The 15925-nt window shown below is 44.9% G+C and overlaps 2 protein-coding genes across 2 annotated transcripts; one reads left to right on the top strand and one right to left on the bottom strand.

The window, feature by feature from the left end:
- The first annotated feature begins 8205 nt into the window (after nucleotides 1–8205).
- On the top strand, nucleotides 8206–9891 carry LOC135497217 (proton channel OtopLc-like). The gene is made up of 2 exons (XM_064786963.1): nucleotides 8206–9189; nucleotides 9691–9891. The coding sequence occupies exons 1-2, from the start codon at nucleotides 8206–8208 to the stop codon at nucleotides 9889–9891; spliced, it is 1185 nt and encodes a 394-aa protein (XP_064643033.1).
- Nucleotides 9892–11196: 1305 nt separating this feature from the next.
- On the bottom strand, nucleotides 11197–14220 carry LOC135497213 (uncharacterized). Its single transcript, XM_064786958.1, has 4 exons — nucleotides 14163–14220; nucleotides 13790–13919; nucleotides 11764–11838; nucleotides 11197–11419 (listed from the first exon to the last, which is right to left on the bottom strand). Exons 1-4 carry the CDS (start codon nucleotides 14197–14199, stop codon nucleotides 11197–11199), a joined length of 465 nt encoding a protein of 154 aa, XP_064643028.1. The 5' UTR covers nucleotides 14200–14220.
- Nucleotides 14221–15925: the final 1705 nt, after the last annotated feature.

Genomic DNA, 15925 nt, shown 5'->3' with positions numbered 1-15925 from the left:
TATATGGGAGTTATTGCTGGTCCTGACTAACATTGACAGAGCTCTAGCAAGTTTAGTGTTTTCCTCATTTCAATTCATGGCAATGAACATTAACGGAACTGATAGCAATTTAACTTTCGCAATCTTACGAGTTCAGTCAATTCTTCGATGTGGTATGGCATGCTCGAATATTCAGATGTGCGTTGCCTTTTTCACAACCCCCAAGAACGGCCATGACCGCCATGATCAAACGGAAACCTGCCATCTTCACAAGGATGCTGCTACCAAGGACTGGACTTGCAGAGACGGGAAAACAGGGCATCGGCTTTGGAAAAAGCAGGTAGCCAATATTTCGGTTTTTATATTCGCAACCTATTTTGCAATAAAGACATAATTTGCTGTTGTTGCGTGCGCAACCGGTCAGACACTAGGACGGCGTTGCTTGCCCTACTGACAAGCTCGCATTGGATTGTTTGATATCGGAATTTCGTTAGTCCTAGACTGGTTGCCTACCAGGGCTAAAGAAACCATATTTAGTATATTTAGTGTGTTGGGTTTAATTACAGTTAGTATGAATGACTCGTTCTATGAAACGATCTCCATCATCCGCGCATTGCTCCCATAATTGTTAGAACTCAAATTTTCTTCAACGACGTTAACCAGAACGCCCGAGACTGGAATATGCAACGTTATGCAGCTGTTGAAACAAAAACCTAATTCTCGTGCGAATGCATGGCGTACAGTCAACTGAGGAATAAGGTGTACACCTACACTTCAACTTTGAGGGTAAATTATGGTCGTCTGATGATTACTTCGATTCAACTGAACTGGTAAACATTTTTCACAAATATATGATAAATTACGTGAAACTGCACAATACTACTTTCAAATTCAGACCGACCTCTGCTTTAGGCGTACCTGTCTATAATGAAGTCGTATTTTAAGTCGTGCACTGCAATTTGGATAACCACTTCGTTGTAGCCATCTTATACACTGATCCAATTTGATATTATAAACATTACTGTAAAAATCCAGATGGAATGGCATAATGAAAACGTTCGTCGATTAACTGAATATTAGATAACCGTACGTAATTCAATATCGGAGATGAGGTCGGAGTGGGACTCGGAGTGGGACTCGGAACGGGCCAAGGCTCAGATTTAGCGGAATCTGCAATAAACATTTGAAAAGTTCTTTTAGTATCAATTTGCTGAAACCCATATATTTATCGACTTAGGAAAAAAAACAACCAACATGCATGACAAAATGATCTGCGTTATTCTTCTCGGACCATTTCCACATCGGCTGTGGTGGGGAAGAAGGCCAAACGTAGCAATTTTTAAAAATAATTATCATATACATATTCTATAGCGATCTTTTCATGTGCATTGTTTTTGGGTGTTTCCGCTCAATTTTACCATAATTTTCCAGTTTTCCCAGTTTTCCGCAGTTTTCGTAGATTCCGCTTAATTGCCCTGGCCGTCAGGATGATTTTCAGAGTGGCGCTCATTGTTGCCAACCTGTCTATAATATATACAGGGTATACCAAAAAGGCTGTCTCCGCCTATACGTTAATAATGGGTTTGTATAAACAAGATGAGCGCATTACTTATGAAGATTTTCTAATCAACAGAGAGAGACAGCCTTCCATCTCTCCCACAATGTAATGTATTAAAACCTAATTTCAACAATTTCATCCACTTCATTTAAAGATGTCATATCTTAACTTTTAACCGCCACGCCGAACTAGCAGAGGGGCACCTATCGTTCGTACCGTGATGTAAGGATCAATGGCCAGTTCCCAGCATGGGCGGCATCGGTATTTTACCACACAGGGCTAAGTGTCATAGTCGCAGTTGCTCTTTTTCATTACTCCATGACACCTCATCGTAACGTCTACGTCTACAGCCAAGATGATATAAGCGGAGATTTTAAACTGATGTATCATTTTCATTTTAACGAGCTCGCATTCATTGCTGGCGAATATGGCAATGATGTCATAGGTGTTAGCACTCGTCGTGGACGGAAATCTGTCACTGAAAAGTTGCGAGCATTTCAATTCGATTTGACTGGAAGTAGCAATTGCCGAGAGTTGATTCTACCGTATGGTGAACTTGAGAAAAGCGTCGGTCCAAAGAATTCGAGGTTCAAATATTTCAAAATGGTTTCATGTGGTGAGAATGTTTTCTTGGAGTTGACCTTTCGATGCAAATTTCAGCAGCACAAAAACAGGGAAAAAGACCTGTTTATGTCTTGGTTAAATTGGTATAAAATAGTAAACATAGGGTTCGTTCTTAAACTTCGGTATGTTAAAAGCCTAAAAGAGATAAACTACTCTCTTGTGCCTGAAGCCGAAAGTGATTTATTATCTGATATGGATAACATCATGTTAGAGGATATCCGATGTGATTTGAATGGTTATCTCTATAAATCATCAGCCAGAACACACTCCATCACCATCTTAGAAAAAGCGTACGAGTATAATAAATCCACGTCGATTATCTTACGTGATGATTTGTTGAGAAAATTGGGAGACTCCGCAATTCCGTCTTTGCTAGGATCATATAATGTCGTCGTTGAGGTTCATCGGGCGAAGTTCGTTACCCTATTTTCAAGTAAGGGTCCTAAGGATAGCTTCAAAGCTTAATCCTAAGAATCACGCTCAATTTCTGTTTAGGTTGCAATTTGGGCCATGCCTGGATGAATCCGAGAATACGTTATTGATGACCTTACGTGACCCTCTTGTCTCCAACCACTGGTTAATAGTCGGTGCGAATGAAAGATTATTTGCCTGGCCCAAATTCCGTACTGGTAAGCAAATGACCGCAAAGGTATTTACTGCGTAACAAAGTACTCGGGTGGACTTATTTTGTTTATAAAGCTGAGCTGCACGAACAAATCTCACAGTGGCTGATTAAGAAATTAAGGTGAGACGGATACGGCACAGCTGTGGATGCAATATTTCAGACTGCTACTATGTCTAATAAGTCATTACTAACGTTCATTTTTCGCAGCTTGCCCACGAGAATCTTTGTTTAAATCCTTCTATGCAAGATCGAAACGGACATCGTAGCATTTCACTCTCCACCGTAAGTCATTGCCGTGTTGCATAAATAAATTCATTGATATTCCGGGAGATATGATAGTCGCAATAAGTATTGTGAGGGAAATTACACATGCAGTAAAGCGTTTTTCGGATCATTTAGATCTGGCCATATTTACGTGGCTCTTCTCTTGTTATTAAACTGTAATAGTGTGATCACCAAAATTATAATAATGTTTACACCGACTTGGGCAGCCGGTGTCATAACGTTGACCGGGTTTAATTGACACCATTAAGGAGCATTGGTTAGGCCAGGGTCATTCAAATAAAAATTTGAAAGAGTCTGGTAAGGCCAATCCCAAGGATACTAAGTAATTTATATATGTGTATAAAAGTTGTATTTTAATATACGAAATAAACAAAAAAGATTATACTTTAGCGTTTGTAAAATTGATGCGCGTTATCATTTCATCCACTTTGATCTTATTTCTGGAACATCATTGTGAAAGTTGTCTTTATTGAAATTCTGTTAGAAAAAGATTACAGTTAGAGGCCTCAGTTTCACACAAAATGCCCCTGTAGCCATGGGAAACCTTGATGATGCCGATATATGATCAGTCTGCCGCAAAACCCATGACAACAAATATGAGTGTCTTCTTCCTAAAACAGTTCATTAACCTCCAAGCTGTCACGTGCACAATTATGAGGAAGCACATCCGGAGGAAATAGGGAGTTCATGTTCGTTTCTCCGGCCCTGCACACAAACATGGTGCATTTTGTGTGCAGGGTCGGAGAAGCGAACATTAACCCTGATTTCCTCAGGATGAAGAAAACAGTGAAAACGTCCTGACGCCCCTGTCATTGATCTGCCAATAACATCTTAGCTAATTATTTATATGCAACATCATCTAGACATCGATCCAACCCGATGAATCTCGAGAACTTGTCACAAAATAAACGGCCTCAATTCGTATACTCGCACCAGCTGGCCGGAAAATCTCCCCATGCAGTCACGCATACGCCCAAGATCATGAATGATATATCGAACATTTCCTGCTTGTGTGATTATATGCGTGATGGAAAGAACTAACTTATACCAGTCTTCCTGGTTTGTTTACAACATCGGAGAAAGAAATCGTCCCCAGGATTTGCCATGGCGTGCACTTTACACAGTAACCTAGTCCAAAGCAATTGATAGGCCTACATACATTTCAGGGAAATCCCGTTTTCGAAAAGAAAGGCGTTATTTTTAGAACGTTTCGTTAGACTAGAGGACGTTACGCTTGACTTGAAATAGGCCTCGTGCTAGATAAACCGTGGACTTGTTTGCCCAAACTGATCAAGCGTACAGCCACACTGGATCGAAGACAGTTGGAAAAAACGATTTTGTAGTCGTCCGAAATTTTGGGATCGCCATTCTTTCGGACTGTTCGCAAAGATTTAATACGCATCGTGTCGCCGCCGCTAAAGAGGACAAATATATGTGAACATGTACGCATGATTTCATGAGAAGACAAGCACGAGGTATGTACACATGTATGCGTAGGTCTCTTTTCTAACCGTAGAAGGGCGGCCCGGTTGTTCAAAGCCTGGCGAGTTTAGCGACCGCCACTAAACTTAGCGGAACCCTTGGGGTTCCTCTAATGTGAAGTCCTTGAGGTTCCGCTAATTTAACGGTGACAAAGCGGCAGTTAGGCCTAACATAGTCAACTTGGCGGCACGCTAGCTAAGATAACGGTGGTTTAGCGGCCGCCAAACCTAATAGCGAAGCTCTGAACAACCGGGCCCTAGTGACCAATACATGTAAATTGTCCAGGTATACTTAACACGTACCGTTTATCAATGTTTAATTCAAATTCAAATGAACCTTATTGGTCGCCATATAAAAATGTATTTTACATAGGTACACGACTTATAGAGTATAATAGTATAATATACATACATGATACAGGCAATACTAAAGCTGAACATCAATGAACTAATAAGTAAACTAGCTTAATCAATTGCATCAAATGTGAAAATGTTTATCAAATGTGAAAGTGAGCGTCAGTTCAGTTGAGTCGTCATTATGAACGAATGTATTTCACTTAAGGAATTGAACCCGAGGCGGAGGACCTTGGTTGAGTTACCAAGACACTCGAGGGTGGAGCTAAAATTTCGTCCAAACCCTCGCCGATAGGTTTGGACGAAATTTTAGCTCCACCCTCGAGTGTCTAGGTCCGAAGCCGAGGGTTCAATTTCTATTCTGAAATACCTCAAACTTAAAAAGATAGGCCACGAAAATAACTTGAATATGTACGAATTTGGCAAATTCCATCCATCGCGGGCCCGGAGCGCCGGTAGCGCCGTTGTTTACATTATGTTACGGCAACGTTACAGAAAATGAGACATGTACATTTTGTACAGCGCGCATAGGACGTCCGCATCGGCGCGCTCGAGCAAGTGATGCTAAAATCCGCGCAAATGGGCTATTTGGAGCGTTTTTCTCGGCAAATATGTGTAGTGCTCATTAAAAAACTTAGGGTGGTTGATGCTTCCTTGGCTGATTTGTGTTTGAAGCAGTGTTTTGAGAGCCTCAAACTTCTGAAGTGAGCTGAAATTCCGTACGGGGTGACGTGTGCATGGTTTCCACATTTTAGTGCAACCCGAGGGAACTTGGTTGCGTGTCCAAAACACTCCACTCTCAGAACGAGGCTTATGCATTTTCCATTTAAAAGTTGACTTTACGGTACCAAGGTATTTTAGAATCTCAAATCAAAGTTAAAGTGTGCATGGTTTCCACATTTTAGTGCAACCCGAGGGAACTTGGTTGCGTGTCCAAAACACTCCACTCTCAGAACGAGGCTTATGCATTTTCCATTTAAAAGTTGACTTTACGGTACCAAGGTATTTTAGAATCTCAAATCAAAGTTAAAGTCAGAGTGGGACTCGTGAATGAAGCGCAACCGCTGCATTTACAGTGGGACCTTTCTATTAGGGACACTCTGACCAATGGTGTCCTTAATTGAGAGATGTCCTCATTACAGAGGTAAAATTTTATGTATACATTGTAAAAGACCAATTTGGTACCAATGCAGGGTTCGTGATAGAGAGGGTGTCCTTAATAGAGAGGTATCCACTCAGGAAGGTTCCATTGTACTTAAGAGTAATCGGCCCGCTCTGAGGTATTTACGATAAAATATAGGCCGGGTCTATTGGCAAGCCGCTCGCCGAACAGGCATCTTTTTTTGTCCTGTTTGGAGAGCCGCTTGCCAAACAGCACTAAAAAGCCAAAAATACTACCCTCTTTGGCAAGCCGGAGAGGTTACAACATGTTGGCCAATCAGAGAGCAGTGACGTCATATTCGAATTTATATGCGCATATTTAACAATGGCCGACTTCCCGCTCTCGATTCAATTTCTGTTACTAAACTCGGGTTTGGTCAATAATCCATGAAGAAGCATGTACATGTACATGACTGTATGGATTTACAAAAAAGTCATAAACGTGATTTAACTGATAAGCATGTTAAATGCATTAGTGTGCATTTCTAAAGGCGTTTCACTGTAACTCCAGTGCTGCTGACCGTGTTGCCACGAATGATAATGAGCTCCTGGATGGTTGAATATGCATGAGTTCGGCTCTCCATCTAGGGCAGAAAAAAGGTGCTGTTTGGTGAGCCGAGCTTGCCAAATAGTCACTTCCTAAAATATATCATGGAACTAAAATCAAAAACTCAAAAGTAAGATGAATTTTTGAGCTCATTCAATCAGAAGTAAAGAATACAATTAGTTCTGTATCTCATCAAGTATGGCCACGGAGCATTTGTTCCTCCAGTTCCCATATATTTATGTAGCAAAAGAGGCGGGGGAATCCCAATGACACGTGCGTGCGCTCACTGATATGGTCGATGTGCACGGAATAGCACTGGCTGGCAGCACCTTGAGACAAGCGCTTAGCATGTACGTCACAACGAAGGCTGGTTCGGCTAAGTCCGGCATTGACCCTTAAGACTCTGCCATCTTGACCCGCAATGTTTGAGATCGCTAAGTCACAGTACTCCTAGATCGAATAGTGATGACGCAAGCGCATGCGAGTCAGTCTGGTCATCTCAATCCGGCCGCAATGTTTTGAGAACTTCAAGTCACTCCTGGATCCAATACGGCCGGGTGACGCAAACGCATCAGAGTCAGGTTGGACTCTGGTAGGCTACTCCCTTTAATAACTTATGTCGATTAGATTTCGTCTTTTCAGATTCAACGCCAATCGCTTAACGACCCTGCACCACATCAACATATTGACCAAAATGGCGGTGGAACGTTCCACCTACTTCATCACTTCCGCCGTGCTGCTGGCCTTCTCAGTCGCGTACGTCTTCTCCTACTGGATCAGTTCAAAGCGAAATCGGTACCTGACATCAAACTTCAGCCTAGTTCTGTACATGACACTTCTTCTTTTCATTTGTGTCATTTGCATGCTCCGTTATCTTATCCCACGCCAGACCAGTAGCTGGGAAATACAACAGGAAGCAAGACAATCCACGCATGCGCATCGAAAAAACCAAGCTGTCATTTCCTGTATTGCGAAATGCGGGTTGGTAATTTTTCTCATAGGTGCCATAATGTTTGACTGTGTTTCCACAATAGGGCTTGTGAGTTGCATGGACGTGTTCCTAGCTGATAACTGTTACCAAAAGGAAAGAATGGTGAGTGTAATCAATAAGATAGCAAAAATGCTCTTCATGGGCATCCAGGCCACGTTCCTAATATCTGAGAGCGAGATGTATGTCAAATATGGCCGATCGAACACCAGCCGGAACGTCTATATTGTGAACTCAATTATGAATTTCACGTTCGTGATTTTCAACGCCTTGCAAGAAGTAAAATCGGCCAATAAAGGAGTACATGGCGTGTACTGTGTGAGTCCGTCGTTACCCGCGAATGCCTCGACGGCGGAGAAAGCCAGCTTCCAACATCAGTATGACTGCATCAACGACCGAACCCACATGGACAAAGCGGCAATAAAAATCGGGCCATATCTCTACCCGTTTCATTCTGAATTCTGCACAATGGCGACCACCCTCAATCTCATTCTTTGGAAACTGTTCTCAAATGATAAGTTGAAGAATGACGCAACATCTACAAGGAAATGTCGCAGAAGACGCCGAATAAGATAGCAACGAATTCATCCACATGTCCCTATCATGTCACCGAATTTATCGGAGGCTCCCCCTGACGGGGATGATATGACGTCATTAGAGAGGAGGTGTCTGTTAGAAAATGAAGAGATTGCTATTGAAAATGAAATTGAAGAAAATGACTCGGATTTTGATATCAGTCTAACGACTGATAGAACTATCGAAAGAATCGCATCATTCGGTCGGGACAACGAAGCGGATTCTCCAGATATTGCGGTATCAACGACCTCGAGACACGATCAAGTGGGCGAATCCGAAGGCTACGGGTCAATGGACGGGAATCACACGAGTCCGCGGGGGCCTGCCTCCGATAGCCAGGAAGCCGGGTGTTCATTCCTGTGTTGCCGCGATCAGTGTCGGGGATGCCTTGATCCAAGACCGCGGCAAATTTACGGCCCGGACAACGGATGTGGTTTCATTGCATTCGCCAGTCTCGCCCTTCTCTGCGTGGAGACTGTCATGTCTCTGTTGCTACAGTCAAGAGACATGCGGAGGAAGTTGTTTACACCCCTCTACGTCATTAGCACCGCCAAAATGTCTCTCATGCTAATCACGTCCGTCTTCCTAGCAGAGATTAGCCGCAGGAAGCTTCAGACCGATCCGAAAGTTAAGCAGACTCTGTCGGTCGGATCAATCGTTCTCATCATATCGGCTTTCATCATATTCTTATATCGAGTTATTGAAGGGGTCGCTGCGCTCGACCTTTTGATACTGGCACCGAATTCAACTAAAATGGACGCACGTTTCATTGCCGATCATGAGTTCACCCTCGAGGTACAAAATATCCTCGATTTCTTCAATGCATTACTCTACATTGCGCAAGCCGCCATTCAGACAAACCTCGTTTTGAGAATCCACTGGATTATGAAACGGAACTGGCCCGATGACGTCATTGCCTCCTCGACCGCAATGCAGTTTACCACATTCCTGATGGCCGCGAACTTCTCCCAGTGGCTCCTCGGGACTGTGGTGGAGATGAAGTACCCCAAGGTAGGTCAGCTTTCATTAATTGGAGTTTTCGTAATCCCCCCTAACTGTAAGTCTCTGATATTACTATTAGGCGGAGTGTTTAACTCAAAGGGCTTCATCGATCACTAAAGCGCCCCGCAAACAAGCAATTTTTAATGCTGCAACCTGCAACAATTATCATTGCGATAAACGATAAAAAGATAGCTCGTCTGCTTGTGAACTGGTAATCGCTGGGTTTGATCCTAATCGAATCTTAATTGTAAATCACCCGATCACCGATTCTTGTCGCAAGCACACAACACCGGCCAGCGATGACCCGCTCAAACGAGAGGTTTTTTGTTGCATGTGATCATAATCGCATGTTCGCTCGTTTGCGCGGCGGCACGTTTAAAGTGTCACGAACTTGCTATCACGGTTCCCCCGAAGCATCCCTAAGTTACACTCCGAACGCAGTGCCTCGCCCTTGATATCACCGACCTTGACCTTCATCGTGACCTTGACCTTGCTATTTCTTTCTTTCAGGTCAACTTCTCGCAAGTGCTGTACTATGACGATGCGACCTGGAAGGTAGTAGTCTACGTGTTGTATCCGTTCGTCATTTACTATCGATTCCACTGCACCATGTCATTGGCAAAGCTCATGCTGTGGAGACGGGAAGTCAAGAACGCTGGGCAGCTGGGCACGCGGAGAGAGGACTTCCTCACAACATTTGCTTATTATTAAATATACGACATTATAGTATGTTTTCTGTGCGCTGGCCTCAAGATTCAACTGCGCCATGTCCCTTCTGAGAATATTTCTGAAGGCGGGACGTCTAGGACACTGGGCGGTAGGCCAGGGTACTCGGAGAGAGGACAAGGGCACTAACGGGACATTTGTTTATCACGGCACTGTAATCTTTATTCTACAACCTGGTGTCACGGTCCCACCACGTCCACTGTACCATGTGCCTGGCTGATTACCTGCTAGGAGGGAGGAATATCAAGAATGCCGCCCATGGTGGCAGAGTACACGAAGAGAGGAGATGGTCGGACCGGCAAGTCTGTTGGGGACAAACTTGGATCAACCTTAGTGTCAAAAACACGGACAAAGAGGAAAAAAGACAATTGTGGATAAGTTTATAGAAAGTATATTACTGAATTTCTTGAAATTCAACAAAGATAGCTAAGTGAAACAGCATAAAGAGTTTTGTATAGTGTTCGGTGGAGGCCCAGTTTTTTTAAATCACCAATAGGCGTCTCCACTGTCTCACATACATCAGCACTATCCAGCCTACCAGTTTCTATGGCGATGTCAACCAGAACCAAGAGGGCCTTTTAATGCCGAAAGTTGGCAGCAGTAGTTAGCGGGCCAATGCATTACAGAACCTTTTGTGGGTGAAATTGACACGGGTTTGACATGGGCTGGAAATGTATAGTGTGTCAGATCACTAACGGCTACTGCTACCTACCGGTGATAAAGTTTGTTACTCAACATGTTGAGCAACCTGCAGCCCGGCGGGCTGGACCCCTAGCCCCGCAGCCCCGCAGCCCCGCAGCCCCGCAGCCCCGCAGCCCCGCAGCCCCGCAGCCCCGCAGCCCCGCAGCCCCGCAGCCCCGCAGCCCCGCAGCCCCGCAGCCCCGCAGCCCCGCAGCCCCGCAGCCCCGCAGCCCCGCAGCCCCGCAGCCCCGCAGCCCCGCAGCCCCGCAGCCCCGCAGCCCCGCAGCCCCGCAGCCCCGCAGCCCCGCAGCCCCGCAGCCCCGCAGCCCCGCAGCCCCGCAGCCCCGCAGCCCCGCAGCCCCGCAGCCCCGCAGCCCCGCAGCCCCGCAGCCCCGCAGCCCCGCAGCCCCGCAGCCCCGCAGCCCCGCAGCCCCGCAGCCCCGCAGCCCCGCAGCCCCGCAGCCCCGCAGCCCCGCAGCCCCGCAGCCCCGCAGCCCCGCAGCCCCGCAGCCCCGCAGCCCCGCAGCCCCGCAGCCCCGCAGCCCCGCAGCCCCGCAGCCCCGCAGCCCAGTCAGCCTATAGTCCCCTAATGTCAAGTGGCATTTACTTCTATTTGCACTCCAGATAGTTTTTCACCAAGCAATAATCGTTATCTCCGACAAACCACCACGTCTTGCAGATCTTGCACAGTGGCTTGCAGTAACACGGTATCTCATGGAACATTGCAAGGAGTCGGTCCCGGAACCCCCTACATTGGTCGGTCACGCACTTCGCCGCCGCAGTGTTTTCAACCAGCCCCTTCTCGCAGTGACAGAATCGGAAGAAGTTGTGTCTGGAAGATAAAGACATCAAAATGATTGTAAGTCAACTGTAAGTTTGGGGAGATTGGAAGGGTAGCAAAACCAACGAGATGTCATGTCGGTTAACCTGCGGTGAACATCAATCCTAAAGTCTCCTCATTTGAAGGATGGATAATACGAACAACAACGGTATAGATCGGCATGATGTAATGTGTGTGCGATTCACTCATGACTACGCATTGTAAGTTTGGAGAATTGACATTTTATTGTCGGTATTGGTTGTCTCACCAAGACCGCGAGGGCGGAACTAAAATGTAGACCAAAACCGAGGCGGAACATGTGAGGAGAGATGTTCAGAGTCGAGAGACAGACTTACGTGTTATCGCATTGTGCGCAGTAATCGTGATCTAAGCAAGCCGAGTCAAGGTCGTCCCTTGGGGGGTAGTTCTTTCTGAAATGAGGATTTAAAAATCTGCGCGTGGTCGTCGTTTTTGGCTCACCGTAGGGGAGTCTATACGATACCGCAGTGTCCGTCGTCCGTCGTCGTCCGTCGTCGTCGTCGTCGTCCGTCGTCGTCGTCGTCGTCCGTCGTCGTCGTCGTATTCTGTGACACGTTTCTTAACCGCTTGTGCTATGTTCCTGAAACTTTATATACATCATTCGCAAGGTCATATCTACACTGACACTGAATTTCGCTCCGGTTTGATTCTTGACCTTGCCACCAGGGGGCTAAAACCGAAAAGTTAAAAGGTGCAATATCTCATTTATTACTGATTTGATTTTGACAAAAATTTTATGGTGTATACCCCTACCAAGGATACATCACATTCCGTACGGGTTTTTGATTTGACCTACTTTTCAAGGTCACAGAGGTCAAACTCTAAAATTTCACCGATTAGTGGCACGTTTTGTCTTTATTCGTCCTATAGTCTTTAAATTTGGTATGTAGACACCTGTTACGTAGCTCTACATGTTGACAAAAAATCAGGTGGATGTGGCGTACTTTTCAAGGTCACAGAGGTCAAATGGTGTGAATTGGCCGTTTGTGTGTAAATATGGCACGTTTCTTAACCACTAAGCTATGCACTTTAAACTTAGTACACATGATCCCCTAGGTCAGATGACCTGTGACACTGATTTTCGGTCTGGTCTGATTCCTAACTTGGCCACCAGTTGGCCAAAACCAAAAATAGTGAATAGTGCCATATCTCGCTTATTACTGATTAGTTTTTGGTAAAAATTTTATGGTAGATACTCTTAGCAAGGATACATCACATATGATACGGGTTTTTGATTTGACATACTTGTCAAGGTCACAGAGGTCAAATGGTGTAAATTGACCATTTGAGTGTAACTGTGAAACGTTTGTTAACCCCTAAGGCTATGAATTTGAGACTTTATACAAAGGACCCCCTAGGTCAGTTGACCTCTGACCCTGAATTTCCGTCCGGTCTAATACTCGATTTGGCCACCAGGGGGCCAAAAGTGAAAACCTAGAAAGTGTGATATGTCGATCGCTTATTAGGAATTCGTTTTCAATAACATTTTTATGGTAGAATCTCCTAGCATGGATACATCACATATCGTATGAGTTTTTGATCTGACCTGCTTTTCAAGGTCACTGAGGTCAAATGGCGTAAATTGGTCGTTTGATTGTAACCATGGCACGTTTCTTAACGACTAAAGCTATGAACTTTAAACTTAGTACACATGACCCCCTAGGTCAGATGACCTGTGACACTGATTTTCGGTCTGGTCTGATTCCTAACTTGGCCACCAGTTGGCCAAAACCAAAAATAGTGAATAGTGCCATATCTCGCTTATTACTGATTAGTTTTTCTTAACCACTAAAGCTATGAACTTGAATTTTGGTACACATGACTCCCTACGTCATGTTACCTCGGACACCGAATTTCAAACTGATCTGGTACTCAACTTGGCCACCAGGAGACCAAAACTAAAATAGGTAAAAAGTGCAATATCTCATTTATTAGTGACTTGTTTTTGATGATATTCTTATGGTACTTACTCCATCAACGATACATCACATGTCATACCGACTTTGGTTTGACCTATATACTATACATGTACAATGTTTCTTAATCTGGATGAATTCCAAAGCACCAAATATCTATACGGTGAGCACAATTGCCCCTGGCCGTTTCATCTTTATGAGGTATCACGTGACCATAAAGCAGACGGGTCAGATCAACATTCCCGAGTAAGGCTGAAGCCGAGCACTTGGGAATGTATATCTGACCCGTCAACTTTAACGACACGATTTTAAAAGGACAAGCTGGCCTGGGAGTGAGACATGTTGGATTTCTCACAAACTGACTTCCATGAATAATGCGTGGTCCACCATGGAATATATTTTACATGAAAACAAAAAGACAGCTTACCTGCATGTTTCCTTTGGGTCATCACATTTACAGTACCCTGGTTTCACCCAGGGCCAGATACCAGTTCTTGCCTTCCCGCACCATTTTCCGTAATTCGTCAGATTATCTTGTGCGTGAGAAAGAGCAAAGCCTGAAGGAAGACGTGAAACAATGTGTTGTAGGACGGATGAAGAGGTAAGCCCAAGGGTATCAAAATATGCTACCCAAAGTATCAAAGGTCCTATACCCAGGGTAATAAAGATGTGAGGTCGAGGGTACAATATCAACGATGCAGTACCCAAGGTATCAACGATGTGATACCCTGGACATCAAAGATGTTGTTACGAGGGTAAAAGCAAACTAATGGTTACAGGTGAATGAAAATATGTCTTACCTAAAGCCATCACAACGAGAACCTTGAGTGCAATCATCTTGACCTCTTCCTTCTCCGAGTCCCACTTATCAAATGTCAATGATACGTTCGTCACGTTTATATACTATCTATTTGAGATGACAAAGATACTAGGCAGGTACATGTTCCATTACCTCATCTATCTCGTCGCCATATACCTCCAGTGACGTCACAGATCAGTTTTCAAAAATAGTTTGCTCATCTGATGTACCGTCGGCCTCCACAAACAGATTCGAATACAAATGTATATAAAATGTGAGTTGTGTCTCGATATACACCAGGCAAAATAGAGTATGCATTTTTGACATCTGCAATACTCATTTTTTATGAAGGACGTCGCAAAAAGCAGTTGTGTATGTCGAGTAACCATACCAGCCGCGGCCGTTGTTGTCCATGCGCACTCGGTTCGACACCAGTCTATACGGCCGATGCGCTCCGTCCTTGGTCAGATTTATTTCGGAGTTTCCGTCTTCTACAGTCGTGTTGTCATTACGTACCCAGCCGACAGGCCCAGACTACCCGGGCTGATTTAGGTGTTTGCTCTCCTATAGACTGGTTGCCTACCAAGGCCAAGGAGATCAGTCTGCCCCGTGCAGTGGTACTGCGATTGAGACCAGAACTTGCTGTCTGCGTGAAAAACTAAAACCACTTGGGCAATGTTCCGCTTCATGGCCGCCGCTCCAGCAATACAACACTTCAGTGGGTATTTAGGAATTCAACCCGCCAGTAGATGGGAGCAGGAGTGTCATCAAAAGACGCCAACCCGCATTCGATGAGCAGGTAATGATGTTAGGTACTGAATGACCGCTGGAATGAGTTAAATGTCCTGCCGCGGGGCGGTCAAAGCGGGAAACGATCCAGTGGAACCACTCCTTTATTATGAAGTTCTGTTTGGGAAATAAGCAGGGCAAATATCTGACCCTTTCAATGAAGGGACAGGGTCAAACTTGTAGTATGAAGTACACTTGTAGTTCAGCTTGAAAAATCACAGTAATATTATCATTAATCCTGTGGTTCTGATCATCATTTAATCGCGAGGCTTTCTAGCCTCCTGGGATCACTTGATGAGCATGATTAATTGGTGAGATAGAAGACATTTGCAAGTAAGTTGAAGTGTGATTTAGATTCGATCGAAGCCTTCCGACGTCCGCGTTCATTCATGTATATATGGTCAGGTCAGCTATTGTCGGTTATCTCATGCAATTACTCCATTCCCGATTGAGGGTCCCATGGAATCGCAACATTTAGCTCCACTCTGCTCATTGTACTTTTAAAAATTGTATGGCTTGCGATTGTGTCAGGTCCGGCCAATGACCTGCCACTGGCAAACCTGTAGACCAGTGCAACCTGCTCAGGATCGGACCATCGGCGACTAAACCCGTACATCAACCAGAGTCTTTGACTTTGGTGTGGAGGATGGCCAGACACCAAGATGGAACTAAAACCAATCTCCATCTTAAGAGCTGATGAGCTCATTGTCGAGTCCTTGGCCACCTATCGACTCCTGGAGTGGAGATGGGCTCTGTAAGGAGTTACCCAGCCCGTGAATTAACATGGCAAGGAAAACAACGAAATTCATACCGGATCGGATGCGTCCCGGGTTATGAACGTTCGGGCCTACCACAAACCAGGGTGGAGGTGATAAATGTGCAACTGGCACCCAGACACCCATAATCTGTCTTCGGCGACAGAACATCGTTATCGGAAAATGGCATGTGCGAACCCTGAATGCTGCGGACAAGGTC

This window comes from Lineus longissimus, chromosome 12, assembly GCF_910592395.1.
Source record: "Lineus longissimus chromosome 12, tnLinLong1.2, whole genome shotgun sequence".
Classification (NCBI taxonomy): Eukaryota; Metazoa; Nemertea; class Pilidiophora; order Heteronemertea; family Lineidae; genus Lineus; species Lineus longissimus.
This window is presented reverse-complemented; position numbering and strand designations above follow the sequence as displayed.